The sequence below is a fragment of the Orbilia oligospora genome (assembly GCF_000225545.1).
Source record: "Orbilia oligospora ATCC 24927 unplaced genomic scaffold scaffold00215, whole genome shotgun sequence".
Lineage (NCBI taxonomy): Eukaryota > Fungi > Ascomycota > Orbiliomycetes > Orbiliales > Orbiliaceae > Orbilia > Orbilia oligospora.
The window spans coordinates 265,120-288,455 of NW_011645772.1; the positions used below are offsets into that span (position 1 = coordinate 265,120).

The 23,336-nt window shown below is 45.4% G+C and overlaps 5 protein-coding genes across 5 annotated transcripts; 3 read left to right on the forward strand and 2 right to left on the reverse strand.

Moving 5' to 3' along the window:
- Positions 1–1,775: 1,775 nt before the first annotated feature.
- AOL_s00215g70 (uncharacterized protein) lies at positions 1,776–2,913 on the forward strand (the record flags this gene model as incomplete). Its single annotated transcript, XM_011129272.1, has 4 exons — positions 1,776–1,829; positions 1,950–2,294; positions 2,386–2,618; positions 2,712–2,913. 4 exons carry the CDS (start codon positions 1,776–1,778, stop codon positions 2,911–2,913), a joined length of 834 nt encoding a protein of 277 aa, XP_011127574.1.
- Positions 2,914–5,090: 2,177 nt separating this feature from the next.
- Positions 5,091–6,662, forward strand: AOL_s00215g71 (uncharacterized protein; the record flags this gene model as incomplete). The annotated part of the gene is made up of 1 exon (XM_011129273.1): positions 5,091–6,662. The coding sequence occupies one exon, from the start codon at positions 5,091–5,093 to the stop codon at positions 6,660–6,662; it is 1,572 nt and encodes a 523-aa protein (XP_011127575.1).
- Positions 6,663–7,901: 1,239 nt separating this feature from the next.
- AOL_s00215g72 (uncharacterized protein) lies at positions 7,902–11,627 on the reverse strand (the record flags this gene model as incomplete). Its single annotated transcript, XM_011129274.1, has 4 exons — positions 7,902–9,095; positions 9,158–10,045; positions 10,105–10,422; positions 10,479–11,627. 4 exons carry the CDS (start codon positions 11,625–11,627, stop codon positions 7,902–7,904), a joined length of 3,549 nt encoding a protein of 1,182 aa, XP_011127576.1.
- A 5,279-nt stretch (positions 11,628–16,906) lies between these two features.
- Positions 16,907–17,257, forward strand: AOL_s00215g73 (uncharacterized protein; the record flags this gene model as incomplete). The annotated part of the gene is made up of 1 exon (XM_011129275.1): positions 16,907–17,257. One exon carries the CDS (start codon positions 16,907–16,909, stop codon positions 17,255–17,257), a length of 351 nt encoding a protein of 116 aa, XP_011127577.1.
- A 1,407-nt stretch (positions 17,258–18,664) lies between these two features.
- On the reverse strand, positions 18,665–21,806 carry AOL_s00215g74 (uncharacterized protein; the record flags this gene model as incomplete). Its single annotated transcript, XM_011129276.1, has 3 exons — positions 18,665–20,774; positions 20,832–21,106; positions 21,237–21,806. 3 exons carry the CDS (start codon positions 21,804–21,806, stop codon positions 18,665–18,667), a joined length of 2,955 nt encoding a protein of 984 aa, XP_011127578.1.
- Positions 21,807–23,336: the final 1,530 nt, after the last annotated feature.

Genomic DNA, 23,336 nt, shown 5'->3' on the forward strand with positions numbered 1-23,336 from the left:
ATACTTAAGTAAGTAAGTACTTTAAGTATATGGGATATACTTAAGTAGTTACCTATGTACTTGAGTATATATCGACGGATACCGGATTGCTGCACGGTCCTAGGCAACCGCTTACAATCTACATGACAGGATCAAGCTACTCCAGCGAGCAGTAAAATCCCTCCGATCGAGTGAGAAACCAAACTGATTTATTGTATTCGATAGTGGATAGGTACCCTACTGATACGGACGGCATGCGAGATAACCTGGCCTGGCCTAGGGGGTTATACATGCGCACTGCGCGATTGTAATCGAGTTCCCCATGATTGGCTTAAAAGAGGGAGCAGAAAAGAAAAGAAAGTCAAGAAAGAAAGAAAGAGAAGAAAAAAAGCCCTTTTAAAAAAGCCTCAGTCGTCCAATGCAGTTGATCTGAAATCGGCATCCGAAATCGAAGTTAACAGGGCGGGTCTACTAGGTTGTCTGACCGGGGGAAGCTTGAGCTGCAGCTTCGATTCGAGCTTTTCCCGCAAAAACAAGGGTGGGTAAGACCCGTGAGATATACCGAAGGACCCCATAGGTTTAGCTACTCTTCGACTCTGCACTGGGCCGGTGGATTGAATGTATTCTTTCTTTCTTTCCTTCTTAAGAGATTTATTGGATTTAGGCAGTGTCCTTGCTTAAATTACATGCAAGAGGCATCCAAACAGGAATTTCGCAGACTCAACGTGGATACTTAACAGCTAGCAATCTGGATCCTTCATTTGCATTTGAGGCTATTCGATGATGACTCGATCCCCACCAATATGCGGTTGATAAGATCAAGGTAAGTACTTAATTACTTAGCTACCTTACCTACTTGGTACTAAGCAAGCACAAGCATTAAATTCCTTTTCCCTTGGATTGAATTGGATTGAATTGGATTGAATCGAATCATTCACGCGGTAAAAAGTACAGCTTTATCGTTTTCCTCCGCCCTGCACTGCGCTGCAAAAATTAAATGTACTCGACTTCCTGACACACAAATCCAGTTCGAACAAGCTTGGACCCGAATATCATCGTCACCATCATTGTTTCCTGTTGAATCGACAAATAAGAACCATCCACATCCGAACTTCGGTTTCAGCTTCAGCTTCAATTGCAATTGCAATTGCGACCGGTACATTCCGTTGGAGCTCTTCATCAACGACGCCGCTACACAGGCATCATCAGCGTCATCAGCTATCCAGCATGCCGTATATCGAACATGATCCGACGAATACTCATACTTTCAAAAACCACCTGGTCAAGTCGAAACGGATACTAGCGTTATGCGGTGCAGGTACGTTCCCGCTTCCATCCCCAGGAATTTCCATCGATCGGAGTGGTTCCAGGGTTCATTCGATTCCGAAATCCCAAAACCACATGGGAACGTCTCAAGTCTTCCTTTTCTTTTTAGTAAAATCCCTTGCCTAACCGTCTCTGTCATCATTCGCTTTTCTAGGTCTATCTGCCTCTTCAGGTAAGCGATCAATACGTGTTTAGAATGTCACCGTGCGGTTTGAATGGGTTCCCGTCGGACATATGGAAGTCATACATGTCCTAGCGTCTTCAGCTGTGCTCGTTAAGCCTCCGATTTGACCAAAGCGTTTTTCCAGGGTTGGCAACCTTTCGAGGTGCTGGAGGTCTGGTGAGTGGCCGTTAGCTCCCGACGCCCTTCTCCAACGATACAATGATCCACCTGCTTTCTAAATTGGTAATAGTAGGACTAACGCTTCTGATACCCCCTTCTGTTATTCTAGTGGAGAACCCATGATGCTATGTCCTTAGCGACTCCCCAAGCTTTCGTTAAGGATCCTAGCTTGGTTTGGCAGGTTGGTTTCCCTCCCGTTCCAACATTGTCAACACTACTTCGTACCCACCCTTTCGTATCTTGATCTTGTTTCATCACTCATATTTCGATATCGTTATTCATTCTTTCATACACATTTTAGTTTTACTCGGCTCGAAGACAAGCAGCTTTCTCGGCGAAACCGAATGCAGCCCACCTAGCTCTCGCCGCCCTCTCCGTCAAGCATAAAGATTTCATCACAGTAACCCAGAATGTCGACGGCCTCTCACCTCGTGCCGGACACCCACCGGAGCAACTCTACCCCGTACATGGCTCGTTATCGACCATCAAGTGCACGAGCATCTTTTGCAGCTATACGGAGCATAACAACTTCAAGATGGCACTTACACCCGCCCTAGCTCCTTCGAGGACACCTACAGATCTTGATGCTCAGCCACCGACTATTCCTCTTATTGAACTTCCATACTGTCCGAAATGTGGTATTGGGGTGTGTTATACCTTTTTTTTTTTTGTCCCCTACTACCTGCTCGTGCTTTAGAGAGAATATTAATGAAAGCTTACGTTTGTCCGAAACATAGATGATGCGACCCGGTGTTGTCTGGTTCAACGAGACTCTCCCGAATGACCTCCTTGAAAGTATAGACGATTGGATAGACCAGGGACCAATTGATCTTTGTCTCGTCATCGGTACTACCGGTCAGGTCTGGCCGGCTGCAGGTTATATTGAAATCTGCAGAGGCAAAGGAGCTAAAGTCGCAGTTATCAATATGGAGATAGATGATAATCCTCATCTAGGCGGTGTCAATTCTGCGTATGCCCTTATCATACCTCTCCATCCTCTATTTTATTTGGGTATCAAGTGTGCTAATTGTTTTTTTTTTTTGTTTTTGATTGACATATATAGCGAGTGGCTGTTTAAGGGCGATTGTGCTCAAATACTTCCAGATATCCTCCAGCCGATTATCGGATCCATGGACGAAGTTAGAGAACTACTCGGTGATACAGACAAATTTCCTCCTACGACGTACTCTGGAGGACCGGTTACGGATCTTGACAACAATGACGATATAACAGGTGGAACTGGCGAGGGCACTGGGTACTACTAACTATTGTGAACACCCTCTGTTACTTTAGGATTGAAAAACAAAACAAAAAAACAAAAAAACAATTGGGATTTGTTTATCTTAAACGGAGACAAATTGGGGGCTTTTGAGCGGGAAGTGATATATGCGACATCAAAGGAAACCAAAAAGGAGAGAAAGAAAAGTCAGAAGGCGTTGGAAGACACATACAAGGAGCACTCTCTTACTTTTTATTTATTTTATTTTTTTTCTATCGCTAGGCATGCGGTTTCGACACTTGATGGCAGTTCCTAGAGTCATTCATCCATTCATTACCATTGATTGTTAGGTGGTTGAAATAATCTCGGTCATTCAACGGCTTGTCAGATACTTTGGAGTAGCTATTAAACCTAGCCACTCCGTTTCTTTTAGACGCCGCAAGTACTTATATAAGTATCTATAATATTTATCGGAATTAGTAGCTTTGCAATGAAATGCTACCAAATGACATACTTTCGAGTTGATGTTAACAGAGGAGAGGCTACAACTGAGGTAGGATGGGTTACAGCCGCAGGGTACCGATATATATATATATATATACCCGCTAGACTCCGATTCCCAAAGTTACTTCCTTGATGTTTAGATACTTACTTATCTACCTACCTACCTAAGCACTTAAGTATATATTTTCAAAATCAATTATGATATACTGCTAGGATATCAAATCCGTGAATCATTCAAGCCTATCAGCTATCAACCACAAATCTCGCCTGAAACCATGCTACTTCATACCATGCGTGTTGTCGTCATCGTTTTCCATTTAAACCCTGCCGGTTTATCAGTCCCAACTGGATTCTAATACAAATTAATTCTCCAGGTTTTCTGACAGGTAACCTGCCTCCAGCAGGGGTATACTACACTTGCCACAAAGGATTACAAGAGTTAGTATAAATAACTACTTCGATCAAAGGGGGACGCGTACGTAAGAGAAGATGGCTTGCTAGCTTTTAAGCTTTTACCAATTACAATTCCAAACTGCGAGGTTCTCCTTTGAATTCGAGGTCGGTACGATTTGCCCTTTCGCATTGAACGCCAAGACTGTATCCTTTTTGTTGTAGTAGCTCTTAACTTCGATCTTAAACACTTACTGACTTTTTATAAGTATATTGCATTGGCAGCTTGTAAGTAACGTTGGCTTGAATTCTCAGCTGCTTCTCTCCTCCATCTTTCTATTTTAAAAATCCCAACCTCCTGATATACATACAAAGATATCATAGACGATCGAGACCACAGTACTTTCAACTTCATCAATCCTCCTGAAACCACCAGTATACATACCTTCCAAAACCAGAAGAAAGAAAGAAAGAAAGAAATAAAAAAGATGACCGCTTCAGAAATCACCCCTCTCGCCGCCGGCAACAAGCCAGAATCTACCACCAGCAGCAGCGGCCCGATCAAGCCCATCGGTAACCCGCTCAAGAAGTTTTGTCCACAATGTAATCGCTGCATCGATTGCGGCGACTGCGAATTTTGGTATGATTCCCTTCTTTTTTTAAAAATAATTTAGCGTCGATATCTTTGCCTTTACGTCGCCGATACTTGTCTTGTACACCCCCAGCCTTTCTGTTTGACGTCATACATTAATTCAGTACAAGGCTAACTTTTTGGTATTATTCTTCGTTGAATAGCTGTATCCCCTGCACTATTCAGTAGAGAAAGAAGGGAAACATTTCGATTCAATCGCCCGGTTTTGCAGAGCAAAGATTGAGGGGTAAAAAGGGGGGGATAGGCTAGGACAGCTAGGACAGCTATTGGGAGACAGTACTTGGAGAGGAAGCTCCTCGCGCTATTACTACTACTGCTACTATACTGCTACTATACACCCAAGAATATCAAAAACCGAGACCCGTCTTCAAATCCAACCTTTTCAAATTCGATAAAATTAAAGTAAATAATAAAAAAAGAAATTACATTGCTATTACGTACAGCGAGCGATTCATAATATTTAAAATCGCCTTTTAAACTTCTTTATTCATTTGCTAGTCCTATTCTACAGCGCTGTTAGTATGTATGTGTATTTCGTGCCAAGACCGAACCCGTCGCAATGAAATATTCTGTCGCCAATTTTTTTTTTCGTCGCACAACTATCCCGATAAAAACTCCATCCTCACCTCCAAACTCCTTCAATCGCCCCCCTATATAACCCCTCCTTCTAAGATAAAATGCCAAAACGAAAGCGCTCAGACTACGAACGTCCTCTCCCCGAAGACTCATACGATAATACCACTACCACAGACCCATCAGCCGAAGAATCCACCCGTTCGATAGCAATCCAACAATCCACCATCTCCCAAAAGATCCACCACTCACGTACCCTCCTCAAACGCGCCTTAAAAACCGCAAAGGGATTCGAACAGCAAAAGCTAGGGAAACGGATAAAAGCCGCTCGGAAGGGGAAAGATCAAAAGAATGGTAATAAGAATAAGAATAAGAATAGTAAGAAAGATGGGAAAGAAGGGAGGAAAGAAGAAGATGAAGTAGAAAGACTGGAAAAGGAAATCGAAGCTTTGAAGCACATCGATCTGGCGGAATTGGCAACAAGGCATTTGAATAAACTTTTGGTGAAAAATAGGCCGTTGTCGAATTCTCGTTATTTCCCACCGGAGATTGCGAAGGAAGTCGAGGAACAGGCTAAAACTCCCGTACCGACTGGTCCTGTGGCGAACGTATGCGCCAGAATGTTGAATGCGAATCCGGTCAAGGAGAGTGTAAAGGAGATCGTTGGGAATCTAAGCAGGTTATTGGGTATCGAAGGAGGGAACGAGGATAGTGGTAAACCGACAAAGGAATCAGAGAAGGTGGAAAAGAAAGTTAAGGAATCGAAAGCTGTTATACACGGGGCCGACAAGGAACTCGAAGACGAAGAAGATGATGATTCGGAAGAAGATGATTCTGAATCAAGTTCAAAAGACAACTCGGAAGACGCAGTAATACATCCTTCTATGCTCAAAAGCTTAGCTGCAAAATATCTTCGCAACAGTGGTGCGGTATCGAGCGATGAATCCGAATCCGAAGACGAAGACGATGGCAGGATAGCATGGTCCTCTGAAGACGATGGCGAAGGCGAAGATGAAGAAGATATCTCAGAATCCGAAGACGACAGACCTCGCGGGCGTTCAATGTCTATCACACCAATCCCTGAAGACGAACTTCGTAAGATAGAAGCATTAGAAGACGAAGCTTTGGATATAGATTTATCCGACGAAGAAGAGGAAGGGGAGGAAGGAAGCAACTCCGACGTCTCTTCTCCACCACCTAAGAAATCCGAAAAATCAAAACCCAAGAAACAGGCTGCACCAGCACTCGCTCCAGCTCCAACAGGACCTATCAAATCATCCTCCTTCCTTCCAACTCTCATGACAGGTTATATTTCTGGCTCCGACTCCGACGCAGCTTCAGACATATCCGCCGAGAACAAATCAAGGAAATCAAAGAAAAAGGGACCTCCGGAAAAGAAAATCCGCAAGAACAGAATGGGCCAGCAAGCTCGCCGCGCCCTTGCTGAGAAAATGTACGGCACGGGAGCAAACCATGTTAAAAAGGCAAAGGAGGAGAAAGAAGCGAAAGTGAAAGCGAAAGAGGATAGGAAGAAAGCATGGGAGGAGAAACAAACGAAAGCTGTCCATGTCAGTTGGCAGCTCAAGAAGAAGGAGAAGGATGAGAAGGATAGGATTGTTAAGGATATGATGGCCGGCAAGGGAGCCGGGGCTGGAAAGAAGATCGTTTTCGATTAAGAGTCAGGCTAGGCTAGGCTGTGGTCGGTATTGTATCATAGGTATTTATGCATCGAAGGGCTTTGCAGAAATGAGATAAACAGTTGGCCATAAGTTTTATTTCTATTTTGTATATGGCAAGCTGAAGACTATGTACAGGCAAGGCGATTAGAAATCATAAATTAATGAATAACCAGAGAAAAAAGCCTCAATATCAGGTACTTGAAGCTTCAGCGCTTGAACGCAAATTACAAAATTCATATCATCCAAGTGGATTATTGCACGTCCGGCGGGCAATTGTCGCTTCCCCCGATTACAATACCAAAGGTAACAAAAAAAAGGAGTAGAACAGAAGAGAAGAGGGCTGGGAAGGAAGGAGTGAAAAGGAAGAAAGGTATTAAGAAAGTGTAGTAAGAGAAAAACGGAGACAGGGGACGGAATCGAGAAAACCCGTTCTGTCTTTGCTGTCTTTAGCAGGTTAGACTGTGGCTCTCATTCCTACTCGGAATAGAGCTGTGCCTTCGGATCACTAAGACGTCGTAGCGGCTCATCTCTAGACGCCGGTCTTATCGGTGAAGCCGACGTCGATTTGAGGCTTTGAAGATGGTTCGCCATTCTATTCACGCACGACATTTCGGATCGAGTTAGCCAAAATGATCATGATCATATGATAACGTGTTCTTTCAGGAGCTTCAAAAAAAAAGCAAAGTAACAGGAATCTCGAGGCGTACCTTTCGGTTTCCGTTCCGTTCTGCTTGATCGCGATATTCAGATTGTTTAACGTGCATAAAATTCCGGACATCTACAAAATTTCGAGCAATGTCCTCATTAAAAGAGATATTATAATAATTTAGCCTTCATGCTCGTAACGTTCATTTCATTAGGGAAATAAGGAAGGGGGCGTCCGAACAATGGCTTTGATGATGATGATAGTTTACAGAAACCACTCAGAAGCAATAATGCAGCAAAAATAGATGATAACGTGGGGATGGGATGGGAAAATGCTGTGTGAAAACCCATCCGTCTACAATCATGACAAAAACAGAGAAACGTAACAGAAAAAAAAAAAAATGAAGGCTGTTGACTAAACCTATGCGAAGTATGTTCGCCTTCAAAAAGCCTGCCAAAGGGAAGAATTTTGGTCAAAACCACTCCGCTCAATGTATCCTTCTTTAAGGACTCTTGCTCTCCGATCTTAGGAGGAACAACTTACAAGACCGTGCGATTTATCATCATCATCATCATTACCATTAGGACGTTTTAGGACCGGGGGGTACTGACATGTCCAGTCAATGACTCATCTTCTTTGTTATCATCCTCTTCGCCTTTTCTGCTCACCTCTCGATCATTTGCTTCGTTGTGACGCAGTATTTCTTCCATCATGTTGCATCGCTCTTTATACGCCTCTGCATCACTCAACGCTCGGCTACGCCCAGCTTTCGATTCCGCAAGCGCAATCTCCAACTTGCTGATCACCTCGTGCAAGCTGTTGACTTGATTTCCTAGGTCCGTCCTGTCCTTCGTATTGTTGACAGAGGATGTAGCGGCTGATTCTAGCCTCTGGGTCAAGGTAGCAATGGTAGCCTCGTGAGACTCCGCAGCAGCACGAGAAGCGGCAAGGGCTTTCTCGGCCTCCTTAGCTCTGGTTTCGAATGCCGCCGCATCATCTACCAATCCTCGAACTTGTTCTTTATACACATTTGACATCTCCTGCATATCGAAAGCATTTGCTTCTGCGGCCTTGTCGAGCTGCTTCCTTGTCGCCACTAAGCTAGCGGCAGATTCGGATTCGGATTTTTTAGCGGCTTCGAGTTCAGATTTGGAGGTCTCAACTGCTTTCTGGAGTTCTGCTACCAAGGCATTCAAAGATTCAACCGCTTTCGTCTGTTTTTCAACTTCTGCGGTCAATGCTGTCTTCTCTGCGTTGTACTTAGAAGTCAAGGCGTCCAACTCAGAAGTATCAGCTGGCTGTTCTTGGAGATCTCTGAACGATTTCTCTGCTGCCTCTCGGGCAATCGACTCCTTCTCAAGCTCCGCCGTCAAGCCTTCAATGGCTGCCTTGTGCTCATCTTCCTTTGCTGAGAGTATTTCTTGATGCTCTGCGGTTAACTTCGCAATTTCTTCCGTATGCTTGCTTTGTACTGCAATTGTCTCCTCGGAGTGTTGTGCAAATGCATTCTTGCTATCTTCGAGTCGCTTTTCAAGTTCATCGTTGGTGCTTTCCAACTTAGCAACCAATGACTCCCTGTCGGCAAGCAAAGACTCTTTGTCTGCGAGAACCTGGCTAAATCTATTCGATTTATTTTCGTGTTCGCCCCGAGTTTCATTCAGAGCCTTCGCATGAGCAGCGGTGAGATCATCGATCTCCTTGATTCTTTCGGCCAAAGCAGTCCGAACATCTTCGATTTCAGCATTCAGCTTGTCACGCTCCTGGTTATAATTGGTCATGGTATCCTAGTCGTGAGAAAACGAGTGTTAGAAAGAGTAAAACTTGGACGATTTTTGAAAAGCCTTACTGCTTCGCCCTGAGTCAAAACCTCGATGGTCTTCTTCAACGCGTCAACTTCATCGGCACCCTTTTGCTTGACCTCCTCGAGGGTCGTCTGTAGCTCTTGATTTTGATTTACAAGCTCCTCCAAGGCCTTGCGATCACCGGCAGCCGCCTCTGACTTATCCTGAAGAGACTTCAATTCAGTCGCTTGGGCCTTCTGCTTTTCCTCATGCTCGGCAACAAGGGATTCAACTTTTGTACCATGTTCTGCCTCCAAATTTTCGATCTTCTTCTTCGTAGCGTCAAGTTCGCTAGCATGCGTAGTCTTAAGACTTTCGATTTGTGCGCGAATGGTCTCGAGTTCTTCCGACTGGGCTTCACTCTTCTCAGCAAGAGCACGCTTCTCTTCTGTATGGGCGGCAAGGTGTTGGCTCAGTTCAGCTTCGTGCGCTGACTTAAGGTCGGAAATCTCAGATTGTCGGGTTTCCAAGTCGCCCTTCGATTGTGAAGCAGTACTTTCGAGTTCTACAATGGTCGATTTCAGTTTTTCGGCGGCTTCCTGACTCTCTTTCGAAATAGCCCTCTCCGCCTCTAGCTTAGAATCAAGCTTCGAGACCTCTTCTATCAGTTTTTGAACCTCGTTCTCTGAATTCTTTTCTCTTGCTTCGAGATCAGCCAAGGCCTTTTCTTTGGCCTCGATGTCGGCTAAAGCTTTCTCATGAGCTGTGGTAGCTTCTTGGTGCTTGGTTTCTGCCACTGCAAGCGCGCCTTTAAGGGACTCAACTGTGGCTTCGATTGCTTCAAGTTTTGATTGGGCCTCGAGTTTCTGGGCCTCAGTATCCTGAATCTTCTTCTGGAGCTCGAGTAGTTGCTCCTTACCACTACCCTCCGATGCAGCCAGTTCCGTCAAAGCCTACGTAGTCAACTTTGTTAGTGGTGTCTCGATTTTTAGTGTGGCGCTCAGCGACCTACCCTCGAATGATTCTCGCCGAGTTCAGCCTTTTCTTCCTCGTGCTTTGCCTTGACAGCTTCCAATTCACTCTTCGCGGTTGCCAGATCCTCGGTTGCAGCACTGAGTTTCTTGGATAGATCATTTCTCTCTTTGGCGTACGCATCCCTCTCACTCTTGAAACCATCTTCCCGAATTTTCGAGTTGTTGAGCTCTTGTTGGTGTGCTACGCCGGCATCCTTCACCTTAATTTCCCATTCGGCTCTTATTTTCGCGGCTTCGGCTTCAGCGGTGGCCAGCCTTTCATTGACCTCGTCAAGTTCCTTCCGCAGCTCCCCATTCTAAAACAATGTTAGTCTTCTATCCTGCTATAGCTTCAAAGCATCATTTGTCTTACGGCTTTTTCGGATTCTTCTAATCGAGCTGTTAACTCCTTGACCCTACCGTCACTAGCTTCTGTACTACTAGTATCCTTAGATTCAAGTTCTGCCTTTTCTTGCTTGATTGTGACAACTTCGGATTCGAGTTTTGTCTTTTCCTCCTCGATTTTAGCTTTCTCCTCTTCTATCTTGGCAATAATCTCGTCTTTTTGCTTGCCAGCAGTTTCAATTTCGCTGGTTAGCCGCTCCTTTTCATTTTCCAACTCAGAAATGGTCGTCTGAAGCTTCTCAATTTCCTCATCTTTCTCCTTGAGGAGTGTGGTGTAATCAACACCATTAGCAGCTGGTCCCTCGGGTTTCGGGCTGAGTCTGGAGGTGGATGCAGGGGTAGCCGGGATTGGATCTAAGCGAGATTTGGAAGCAGGTTTTGTAGGAGTACCAGTGGCAGCGGAAACACGACGGCTTGCCGACGTGACTGAAGGAGCAGCAGCGGAGCTGGTAGAAGTGGGCCTTGTTCGCGGGGCCGCTGATGATGGACTAGAATTCAACGTTGCGATGGAGGACTTTCTGGCCAATGGTCCTCCTGCAGCAGGGGTAACACTAACGGAGGATGTTCGTCGGCTAGTAGCGGTGGCATCGGCAGATGACGTGCCTGGTCGAGATGAACTTGGACGTGTAGTAGTAGTGGAAGGAGCAGGTGGTCCAGAGGCAGCTCCAGCACGTGTTGAACTCGTACCGACCGTAGACCCAACAGTACGCTTCGCAGTAGCAGATGAACCTATCGGAGCAGCAGTGCTCGTTCGCGATGATGAAGTCGTCCCCGGAGTAGAACCAGACAGCGGTTTCTTCGCACCGGTAAGAGATGTCCCAGCACGTGTCGGAGGTTTCGACAAGCCACTAGAGCTAGATCCAGTGGTAGCAGTAGTTTTAGAAGAAGCTCCGATGGTTGAAGGCTTCTTTGCCAACGTTCCAGCGGGTGGCCGCTTAGGCGCGCCGCTAGTGGGCCGTTTATTAGTGGTAGTCTTGCCAGACGAGCCGGATACGACGCTGGTATCCGTCTCTCGACCTGACTCAGTAGCAGACAGGTTTGCATCAGTCATATTTGCAGACTCGTCAAGATCCGGGGTAGATGAGGTGAGAGGTGCATCTGCAGTTGTGTCTGCCATTGCAGTGATTGTCGATGGGATGCACTATAGAGCTTGGCTTAAGAGGGTGTTTTTATGAGAGAATTGGTCGGCTCCCAGGAGGTTTGCAATTGTTCCAAGCTGAAGATCAATGGCAAATCAAACAGCAAAGCAGCAGAGACATGCAAAGGTAAAAAGGGGGGGGACCCGCAAGGAGGTTTGTTTCGAAGCTATCCCGAGATATTTAATTAGCTTGTGCTGTCAGAGATCAGAGATAAACCAGCGGACCTACTCTATAGATCTATGTATGTATGATGCTATAAACCACGCGGGAACCAAGCGAGAGAAGAATGAGAGAGAGAAAAATTATTAAAAAATCTTTAACATCAAGGATAAGAGAGAGGAAGGGGAAAACAAGAGATTTAGATAGTTCTAGCCGTCGCGTCGGAAGGAACTACTTTATTAATAGGCCGGGAATGCTGTGAAAGGTAAGAAGGGGGCCGTGAGGAACGAGGAATAGGAGAGAGAGAGCCCGACTTCCCAAAACGAGAGGTTTGGTGTTGAGGTGGAGTTGTGATACATGTCCCTTAGCACAAGCCCGGCTGGTCCCTTGACTGGTCCTTGGGATTCACCAATTGCCCTAATCAAACCATTTCCGCCCCTATGCATCATTTAATTGGCTCCTGCACTGCACTCAGAGCCCGGTCTGCATCATGTGCAGGTGCGGTCAATGTAAGTACTTACATACACTAGCTGCGCTACATCGAGCTAGTTCGCTAAACTAGTACTGGTTAGGTGCCGAATGTACCTACGTCTACGTGCAGCATCATACATACGGGTACATCTACGGTACATGGACACCGAAGTCAAAGTTGAGCGATTAAGCTATCGCTCCTTAGCTTCAGGGAAGTAAAAAGTCGGTACATGTACACTACATGTACATCGATAACGACAACCATGTTAAACCCTCGAGAGAGGTTGGTTCACGAGACCATGCCAGCTAAAAGATCGATTCTCATTCTCCAGCAGATTCCTCTCCGACAAAATGTCACAATTCCTCCAAATAACACTGTTGGAGGATCGCAGCTTGAATGCAGTGCTTTCGGTATCAATATCGCCCTGTGCGTTCGCTGCTATCTGCCATTTATCATTCTTATCGTTCTGAGACCATATGTCAGTTATCTCCCTTCTTAAGTTCATATAATATAATAAAAGTATTCGGTAATCTGATCTCACAGTGTCCACAGCGATAGCATCGCAGTTAAACCGATCTTGTGAGTTTAAGCACTTTAATCTCACAGAATGCCTGGGTGAAGTATCCTGTGCTCACCTTACCAAGAGAACCCTGGAATTTAACCCAGGGCAAGGATCAAGCTTATCGGCTTGGCTTCGGCTGCCTCTTTTTTGATCAGCCCCAGGTCTACTTTATTATCCAGGGAGGTATGAACATCCAGGCCGGAAAACGTCTTTGGCACCTGCAGGTAGAATCCCATGTACGGTCCTCCAGTACGCTGTTGCTCCAGAAAATAAAAAAACACCAGTTTGCAAATCAGGAAAGAGGAAATATAGACAATATACAGCACCCGCCTGTCTTCTAACTTCTCTATTTAGGGATTTCAATTCGTTGTCCATGGCGGTAGCTGTAAGCTCTGGGAATAACTCCGGGTGCTAGCTAAGCAATCCAATATTCATAACTGATTCTTTAAATACACTTGATATCAGTTCCCAAGGCCTAGAGATCACGAAATTTAATTTTCGAAAGCAGGGCATTTTTAGACTTACGTTACGAAATGCCACCGGTCCGCATGTTGCTTGTAAGTCTGCATTTGCGGGAGGATTGCCCTTGCGTCAAACTTAACCCTAGTGCATGCGAGTTTCGATATAACCTCCGAAGTTTCTACATATATATATATATAATTTTAACATTTAAAAAGGCTGTTCATGTATCGGAAGGTGTACAAGGGACAAGGGACAGGTTACCGTTCTTTCCCCGTCGGAATTTATGATGGCAATGTTAATGATTGTTACGATTAATATTATATATCGCCAAAACTGTTAACTGTACATGTGCCAACACTCGTGACAAGAGCCAATACTGCACCAGCTGTGGCGACACCGAGTATTCCACAGGCAGCGAGCCCGTATCCAATAATTAATAACTCCTGTACCAATTGCCACTGGGCTGCTAACCGCAGATGCCAAGTTGTTCATGTTATCGCTGTGATCGAGGCTATATTATTATTTAATGATATCTGTTGCTGATTGGCCATTAAAAGGAATCTAGAATATCAACAATTTTATTTATACCGTATACCAACTAGCCCTCTTGAAGCCCTCCTACCCTGCTAGCGCCTCAGGAGGCAGAACCTCCTTCACCCTGTTCTCCATCCCCTAGACGCTTTTAAAACCAGCTTCGCGCGAGACTTTTGAGACTTTTAATTGATAGTCTGGAATAATGTTATCACCAATATAATTGAATGGCCGAGGCACAACCAGATAAGTCCCTGTCCGAATTTAAGTACTTAAGTGCTAATTGTCGAGCAAGTGAAATATTAACTATATATATATCTGCCTTCAATTCCTCAACTTCAGTATTCATAGTCGCAATATCGGGTTTAAATTGCTCCATACGTTCGCATCTTTTCGGATTGCCCGGATAGGACAGGCCTCCTACACTTGGGTCGCCTTGGCTATTGGTCTAAAGAAGGCTCTTTGGATTGATTCATCTGCGTCGGCGAGGTCTATCATTGGCTCTCCGAAGGAATCTCTGGCACCCCCACCAAAGACAAGATCTGCGAGCTCGAACGTGATTTATAGAATTAAAAATAAAGGTAACTGTATATATAGGACATCTATGCCGGTACGTTCGTTAAATCTGAGGTAGGCTATAAAGTATAACGACAGCTCAATATCTAAGTATCAAAGTTGAATGCTATTTGTAATACATGAGAGTGTAATTGAAACACGTAAATAATCAAACTAGAATATGCTAGTGGACAAGAAGGCAATTTTCACTCGATTCTAGATCTCAATCAAGATGGTCTAGCTCCTGTTGGTGCGGATTCAATCGTCCCAAAGCATGGCAGCTAGTCTCGTTACGCGTACGACAAAAGCCATGATAACCAATGTATTTGAGCTACAAATAGCGACCACGGGTACCACTAGTAACACTGCGGTCCGCCTTTGCCGCCAGTGCCTCCCGGGATATCGGATCCCGACATCGAACAAACGATTGATGCGCAAATGCAAATTCAGATTGATGGTATGATTGATCCTTTCGATAAGGTTAGTAAATAGCATACGCAATTCTACCGTTGGATACACCTCAAAAGCTAGATCAATCCCCATGCATGCTAACATTATAATAGCTATATAGCTAGGATAGGAGATGGCATACTTGCAATACGGATGATATTGTTACAGGTGCGTTTGGCCACTGACATGATCTGGCCCATTATCCCGTTAACATTTATTCTTTGTTTATCCATAGGTAGAAGGTATGACTAAAAAAGGTAGATATCAATATTTATATAAGTAAACCACCAGTTCTTAGAATTAGAGTTTGAATTCTCAAGTATGTAGGGTATTAGCGTACTTTGAAGCTGTTGTGTCGACAGTTGCAACATTTTTCCAATATTTTACCAATTAGAGTAGTTAAATCTCAGGTCGAGTTCCACTGGTATTGTACACATGTAAGACATCAGCTTACATAATTCCGGGGCTTCAATATGCGACATGCATGTCTTTGATCCGCGAGCACGTAGGATCGATCGTGCAGTGGAATACCGTCCATCGACCTGAATCTAGACCTATCAGGTGTCTCCGGTATCGAGGTGTCTCGCCCCTAGGGAATCCAGGTATAAGAAAATGTCAAGAATTAAATCTGTTAATCAGTTCGCTTATCACAAACCGTGCGCCTTGGCTGGAATTATTACTGCGACCTATATAATTCCCACGGGATGGCGCATATATATCAAATCTGGATCGAAATACCTCCGTCGCCTGCATGAATATTAAATCCAAGGGTATGGTCAGTCAGAACCAAAACACTAAATACCCGCGCCTGGTATCGAGGCTACAGAAGCTCTAGGATCTTGATAAAGAACCCCAGATTGACTATATTAAGCATTTTTCACAGGGGCAGAAGATTTTGATAAGTTTTTTTAAAGGGTAACAGTGACATACGGCGCAAATGTTTGAACTCGAGGCTACCAGGGAGGGAAACCATGGATCATTCATTCCACATTCTGAAGTTTCAAAAACCTCATACATCCCAGAAAAATCGCCAGGATCAAGCTCCAGGCAACGGAAAGAACCCCAAGAGACCGAACCCAGAAATTCTGGAGGCACGAAGTTCAGCAGAGAAACCATATAAAACCCCCCCTCTTCATGATATATAGTGAAGGTTACACAATAATCCAGCAAGGAACCCCGAACTGAACTAACCCAGAGATCATGGAGTCACACCAAATATAGTCTGACTGGTTCATTCGACTCTGGAACCGAACTATTCGAACTCGAATTCCCCCAATCAGCTGGCGCCGGCTGGCCCGTCCCGCCAATGAACATCCGATATCCCCAATTCGTACTACCTCAACACCTCAACACACAAAATACCACAAGAACACACACTCCCAAAGAGGCATCTGAGACCTCCAGCTAAACGGGTAGATGTCTCAACATCACAATGCGACCACCCCAAACGCTCAAAGCACCAACGTGACAGCTGTAACACCAGTTACAGACTCCTACGATCCCCCCAATGGACCTACTTTCCGTTCTGAAGCCACTTTCACCCCACCACGATTTACGTACTTCTGAATTGAAATCCTCTCAGTACTGCGGTGAACCAAAAAAAGAGAGCGTTTTGAGGAACAACGTGGTTCGAATGATCTTGTGTCAACCCTGAAGAGTGGGTCCGTGAACCTTATAGAAGACTCTATGATGATGATTCGTATTTAATAATAAAGCGGGGCCCTTCGAACCATGGATATAATTCTCCGGTCGTTAAACTTAGCTTGTTCGTTCGTTTAGGTTTTAAGCTTTGGTCTTAGCACTTCGGAGCACTTCATTTCGTCCTATCTTTAATTTCATTTATCCTCTCTTTCTTTTTAAATATTTTGTTCCTCTATATATAACGGCTGGTACCGTATATCTTGAATATTTCTAGTTCCATTCCACCTGGTAAGGCTTCATTAATGTGTATTAATTGTGGATTATATTGACCATACTTCCATATAGATAAATAATAAACGCCAGCGCTACGGCCTATATAGATATATATCACAACTTGATCCACTATACTACCATCATATTTCACAATGGAATACAAATCCAACACCCCAAAGCTTCAATCCCAAAGAATCTACCAGCAAATGACCACCCCATCCCCTCCCAGAGGCCAACCACTTTGCGCAGGCGCTCAAACTCGCATACAAGCTTTAAAAGAAGAAATGGCCACCCTAGAGGATGCGCCAGGCCTCCGAGAATTATATTCTAGAATAATCAGGGACTACGAAACCGGAAAGATAGTATGGCAGAGAGGTGCAGGTTACGTGTATGATACCAAAACATACGCGTGTTTGGGACGACATACTGAAATTTCGTCTGAGGTGTTACGGAATCCGTCGACATGGACTGAATTTGTGAGTTTGATACGTACATCACGTTAAGTGCTTCTGGAAATTGGGGATTTTTGTAGACTAACTAGTTTCTTGGGATGATATAGTGCAGTGATGAACCAATCGTTCAATTTATGAACGAACAAAGCGGGAGGGGGGGTTCGGGGAGTAGGAAGTTGTCCCGATAGTCCCTAGGCTCGATGTTACTTCGTTGATCGAGTTTTCCCGGCATTTAACCTATCATTTTTCATTCGAATATTCATGTACAAATCTTTTTGTTGTTTTGCATTTTTATGCTTTACGTGATAGATATAGATCATAGAAGGTGTCTCTTAGATAGAATGACAATATTATTATTATTAGTTTCGAGTCGTGCACGAACTTATCCACTAGGCTTCATATATATCCGATACAACGTACTCGAGTGATCCAAAACAATTAATTATCTACGTGTCTTCGACCTAACCTCTTTGCCAAGCGACTCAAAAATGCGCAGTTAGGTACCACTATAGAATAACTCGGTCTAGATCTCTAAAATATTGGATGTTCCGGTCACAATTTCGAAAGTTCAAGTACTTTCATTTCCCGTCTAATCCTGATCTATCCAAACCATGGATAACACAATTATAAGAATTAAAAGGAAACAAAAAAAGCTCTGGCTCCGAGACTAGTATAATATAATATAAGGTATTGTATTTTTCAGTCCGATCCCTTGATGATCACCGCCGTAGGAAACAAAACACCAACAAATATAAAAAGAAGACGAAGAAAGTATATCGCTGATATCATAGAAGGTGAAAGAAGAAAAGATAAAAAAAAACTCCTGACTATGGCTAGGCTGAGCGGAGATCGAAACGTTGTTGGTTAGTTAGTAGCTTAAGGTAGAGAAATCCGGGCATATCAAAGAACATCGAAAAATATATAAGAAACGCGCTTCGGGTACGTAATCAGGAAAACAACTGAATGGGACGACAAAAGGCAGAGAAGCGGATCGACTTGAAGGACATTACTATAACCACAATTTAATTCTTCGCCGTAAAGGATATCTTTTGAAAGAAGCGAGAAAAGAAGAAGGTTGCGCCGATGAACAAGTGTTACCGTATAAACATTTTCCCGAAAAGTTGGTTCTAGGAATACACCCGGCCCCGAGGCTAGGGATACAACTCGGCGAAAGGGGGCCAGGGGATTGAACTAAACAAAAAGCAATAAAGAATACTATGAAACGGGCAAAGGCCAACATATAAGCAAGCAAGCACAACTATACAAACCCCTTGAACTACTGCGGTCTTATAATCGAGACAGCTAGAGAAGGAATTTCCCAAAAAGAACAATGACCCAACCGTATTTAAACACAAACCAATCGTCGCTGAAGGAGATATTGCTAAAAATGAAAGGACCAAACCACGACAAATCCCCCCGAATATATAAAAAACCTCCATAAGAGCATATCAGAGCTCTTTAATTACCGCGCCCACCTCGGCTGTCGCCTCCATGGCTATTGCCTCGGCTTCGATCCAAACTACGTCTTTGTACCACATCTCCTTCGCTGAAGTCAAAGAGCAGGTCGTCATCCGAGGGAAACATTCCGCGGTTTTCGCTTGGGGTTCGACCATCGACTGGTGCCCGAGGGGTAACAGAAGATCTGTATGGTCGTCTGCCTTGGAATGCAGAAGCGGGTGCTCGATCGCTTGATGCAGTCCTGGATGCACCAGCTCTGTTTCCGGGTGAGCTCCCGCTAAGACTAGTGGCAGCTGTCGTTTGCCTTAGAGCACCGGATTCACCAGTGGCCAAACCAGGCGCGCGTGTTGTTAGGGAATCGTCTGCCAATATAAAAGGCGGAGAACGATCCAAATTATCTATGCTTGTGGGCCTTTCCACGGGCCCTATCATCTGTCGAAGGCTCTGGAAACGACCAGCGCCATCTTCCTCAGTCTGTTCCTGGGAAACTGAATTGGATCGGCGAACCTGGACGAATCGAGGTGACGACGGAATGTTCATGGGTGATGTTGTGGCGGTTGTAGAAGTGGTTTGTGCCGAAGGAGCTGGGTCTGACTCCGTTGGCCTTCTGAGGTAATTAAAGGTTGGAGGCGATATTTGTGCAAGCCGTTCGTCTAATGAGCTGGGGTTCTCGGGTTGTTCATGCACGATTGTCTCATTTTGCTGGAGCCGAGATGGGATAGCTGGCGTGTGGGGCGAAACTGCTTTCCCTGGGGAGGATGATGTTGATACTGAGTTACCTGATAATGCAGGCGGGCCTCCAGGCTGAGTTCTACCAACGGAAGATGGGTTGCTTGTCGGCTGTTGAGGGAGTAACAGAGAGGATGACATTGAATCCTGAAGCGCAGCGTTTGAGTCCCTCATCTTTTGATACTTCCCAAGTGCCGCAACGGCTCGCCTTCCCGATGATTCGGAGAAGCTATCAAAGATCTTCAGAGGCTGTTTCTGGTCAAGCATATTCATGAAATCGGTAAGGCTTCGGTCCTCCTCGCTTATCCCGGAATTTACTGCTGATGCTTCTACGAATCCTGAGCCCGGAGCCGCAGCTGAGGATGCAAGGCTTCCCCTCCCACTGCTATTATTATCATCTTCAGTTTTGCTAGCACCCGAGGAGTGTCGAGGCCGCCTATTACCAAAGCTACTGCTATAACGAACTCCTGGTGTCGCGGGATTCGAAGTTGGTGCTTCGGCTGGAATACTTGATTTCAGAGAGGAAGGAGACATTGTTCCTGTCGTAGGACGCTGCCTTGCAGGGACCGCGACGCCCACCTGCGACATTCGGGTGAGGGATGTCCGTGGCGAGTGACCATACTGTTCTGCTGGTGATGGAGAGGCTGAAACCGGGGGATTTTTGAAGGGTTGCATGAATGATACCGAGGGTCTTCGTTGAACGCCAGATTCAGATCTCAAGGATGCCTTAGATCCATGAGCGGAACGGGCGGCTATCGAAGCTACCTCGCTAGGCGACCCTGCTGATGATCCACCACTAATATGGAGGTTTCTTAATGCGGATATCGGGCTTTGGCTCACACCACCTGAGACTTGGTGGAAGGATGTTAGGCTGCCATAGGCCAAACTTGGGTCCCCTCTTTGCACTAAATTGAGGTTATGAGAGGGAAGTGACCCTGGTTCTCTAGATGGAAGATTGACAGGTTGTGAAGGGGCTCTTTGATGGAGAGAAGGTTTGAAGTAATGTTCATCCAGATTAAGGAAATGCGAGCTCAACAAAGCCTCCGAGTCGTCTACCCGAAATTCACATTGTCGTCGATAGTCGACCTTGACGGTGAAGGTACCAGCCGGAGAATCAACAGCTCCGAACTGGAAGCTATTGGTAACATTGGTTTCTCGGGGAATCAATGCAATCTCTAGTGGATCAGGTTGGGGTATCGGAGTCGTATCGCCGTTCACAACCCTGCAACAGATCCGTAGGTTACTCTTATTACCCTTGGCAAGCTTCTTCTGGAGTTTCCATGATGGCAGTAGTCTGGCATAAGAGTATAAAGATCTAAAGAGTACGATGCTCTTCTTATACACGACTGCTAATTCTGGCCCAGACTCTCCGATTGGTGGGCTAATCGAATATGCGTGTTAAAGGTATTCTTTCTTTTTATTGACCGGATTTGCATACCTTAAATCAACCCTCCACCTCTCTAGGACGACTTCCTTCTTTGAATTCAATGGGTTACCTCGTCTCCAATTCCTAAAGGCGAGCAAAGTTGTCTCTACATTGTGTCTCCGTTCGTTGTCGTCTAATATTACTAAAGTTTGGTTTGGAGTTAATTCTTCGGCGTCGATGTATGTTTCGATTATCAGAGGCGGCGGCCTGTTCTCGTAGGCTTCGGCGTATTTCCAAGGTCGTAGATCTTCCCGGAAGACGTCCGTTTCTTCTAACTCAACATTGAACTGTGAAAATTGCTTAGCAAAGCGCCCCTTCTATTTTAGGAGTTAAGGATCAAAAACATGCCCATTTATTAACTTTCCGTGTCGCTGTCCCCCTTGCGAATACAGGCGGAACATCCATCCGGGATCTCACTATAACCAAACAAAACTTCAAGAAGAAATTCTGCAAGAAACCGGAATTCGTTAGTTGGCTAGAACTTTCGAGTATTTCATCTAGGAGTGGTGATCGAACCGTCATAAGTTGGTTGAGTCGTCCCCGTTCGGATTCCATGGCCTTTTGATCGCTGCCTTGCGGGGCACCACCCGAGCTGGAATTAGAGTCCGAACCGCCGCCGCCGCCAGTGCTTTCTCTTTGGATTGTGGTTCTGCCTTGCGTACCGCCGTATGATACCGGGCTTCCACTGGCTGATGTGCTTTGTACATTTCCAGAACTCGATCTTGAGTGGGATACCTGTTGTGTTGATCCTCTGGTGTAGGTCCCGGAGAAGTCCTCTTGGGGTATCTGCCCAAGTGATAGTCGGTGCTGGTGCAGCCTCGGTTGCCGGATGTCTGACTCCATGGCGCTTTGGATCGAAGATCTTCGAGAAGGGCCTGCTGCTGCCTCTATTGAGAGCCGGCGAGAGCTACTTGCCGCTGCTGGGTCTGGCTGTTGTTGTTGGATAGGTTTGGATGTCACGGGTTCTTTTGAGGCATTCTTTTGCATAGCAATCTACAAGTCCTGTTAAAGGAGAATAAATTGACGGTCAGCATCGCTGTATATATATTCATGATATATTGTAATGTGGTAAAGGAAAATTTTGGGATGGTGGCATATTTTCGGGTGTTCGGTGATCTATTGATCTTGATATAATTATAACGCTGGAAAGTGGTGGCAGTACCTGATGGGAATAAGGCAAAATGAAACTGCTGAGAAGGATTAGATTCCTATCTTCTCTCTTCTCTCTTCTCTTCCTCCTTTCTACTCTTCTTCTTCTCTTCCCACTAACGACTTGGTGGTACGTTCCTTCAGGGACTGGTGCAAGGTAACACAGGAATACCGAGCTTGAATATAATTTGTGCGGAAGGGGCTATGAAGGGGTCAAAATCGAATGGTGCGAAGTTCAGATGAGCTGTCCACATCCATATCATTTGGAAAACAGAGCCGTCCGGAGGTTATAGATGGATGGATATCGGTGTCCGAAGCTGTTGAAGCACTGTAGTCTTCCTATCTAAAACATAGGAGAGGTCTGGTACCGGCTAAACCGTTGGATATGAAGGTGAAGATAGAGATGGAAGTGGGAGTGGAGATGAGATGGACACAAAAAGCAGAATACACTCCCGAGTTGAGATCGAGGTTAGAAACAGATGGAAGATGGCTATTTTGTGAAGCAGTCGGTTATCGAAGTCTAGAAGAGGCTTGCGAATCAAGTGACGGAGTCTGATAGGCTGCAAGATGATGTGGGAAAAGTGTCTGTTGAACGCGTCGTCGCTGTCGGCAGAGGTGCTGGAGGTCAGGCAACTCAGAACTCAGGATGGGGATTGGTACAGATGACCTCCCGAACAGTATAATACAAGAACAAGAACAAGATCTGACAAGGGACCGACGAAGGAACTCTGCTTGCTCCCTTGCTCCCTTGGTCGCTCGTTCGCTCGCCCGGGGGTTCCTTTTTCTTTCTTTCTTGGTCTTGGGTAGACAAACTGGCTGTCTACCTGAGGAACAGTAGTAATGATGATGACAAGCTGGTTGTCTTTCTGGGACGCAGGGACCGCTGGAGAGCAGACGCTAGTCTAGTTAACGAAACCAGCGTCAAGTGACCTTTCGAAGCCGAATTGATGGATGGATGGCGGAGCAGTGCAGTGTTGTGTGTCGTAGATTGAGCGATAATGCAATCCCCCACGAGGAAACCAACAAGGAGGGAAAAAGGGACCGACGGTACAGTAGATATGAAGGTGAGGACAAGTTATGGAGTATGAAGGGACTCAGAAGAAAAGATGATGCTTCGGGACGTTTGAGGATGACGAGGATATTTCGTCTTTTCCCAGCACGGCCCAAGCTAATTTTCCGGGGCAAGGCAGCTGGGCTGGCAGGCCAGGCAACGTTAACAGTCAGCCAGGTAAGGCCCGCGGAATAAACGAATTCCAGAACACTACTCGAAGCCCGAATCGGCCAAGGATCCAATGCGCCAACAAACACCGCCGTTGAATAACAAGCCCGAGGATGACGGGATGTTGGAATCTTTGATATTGATATTGC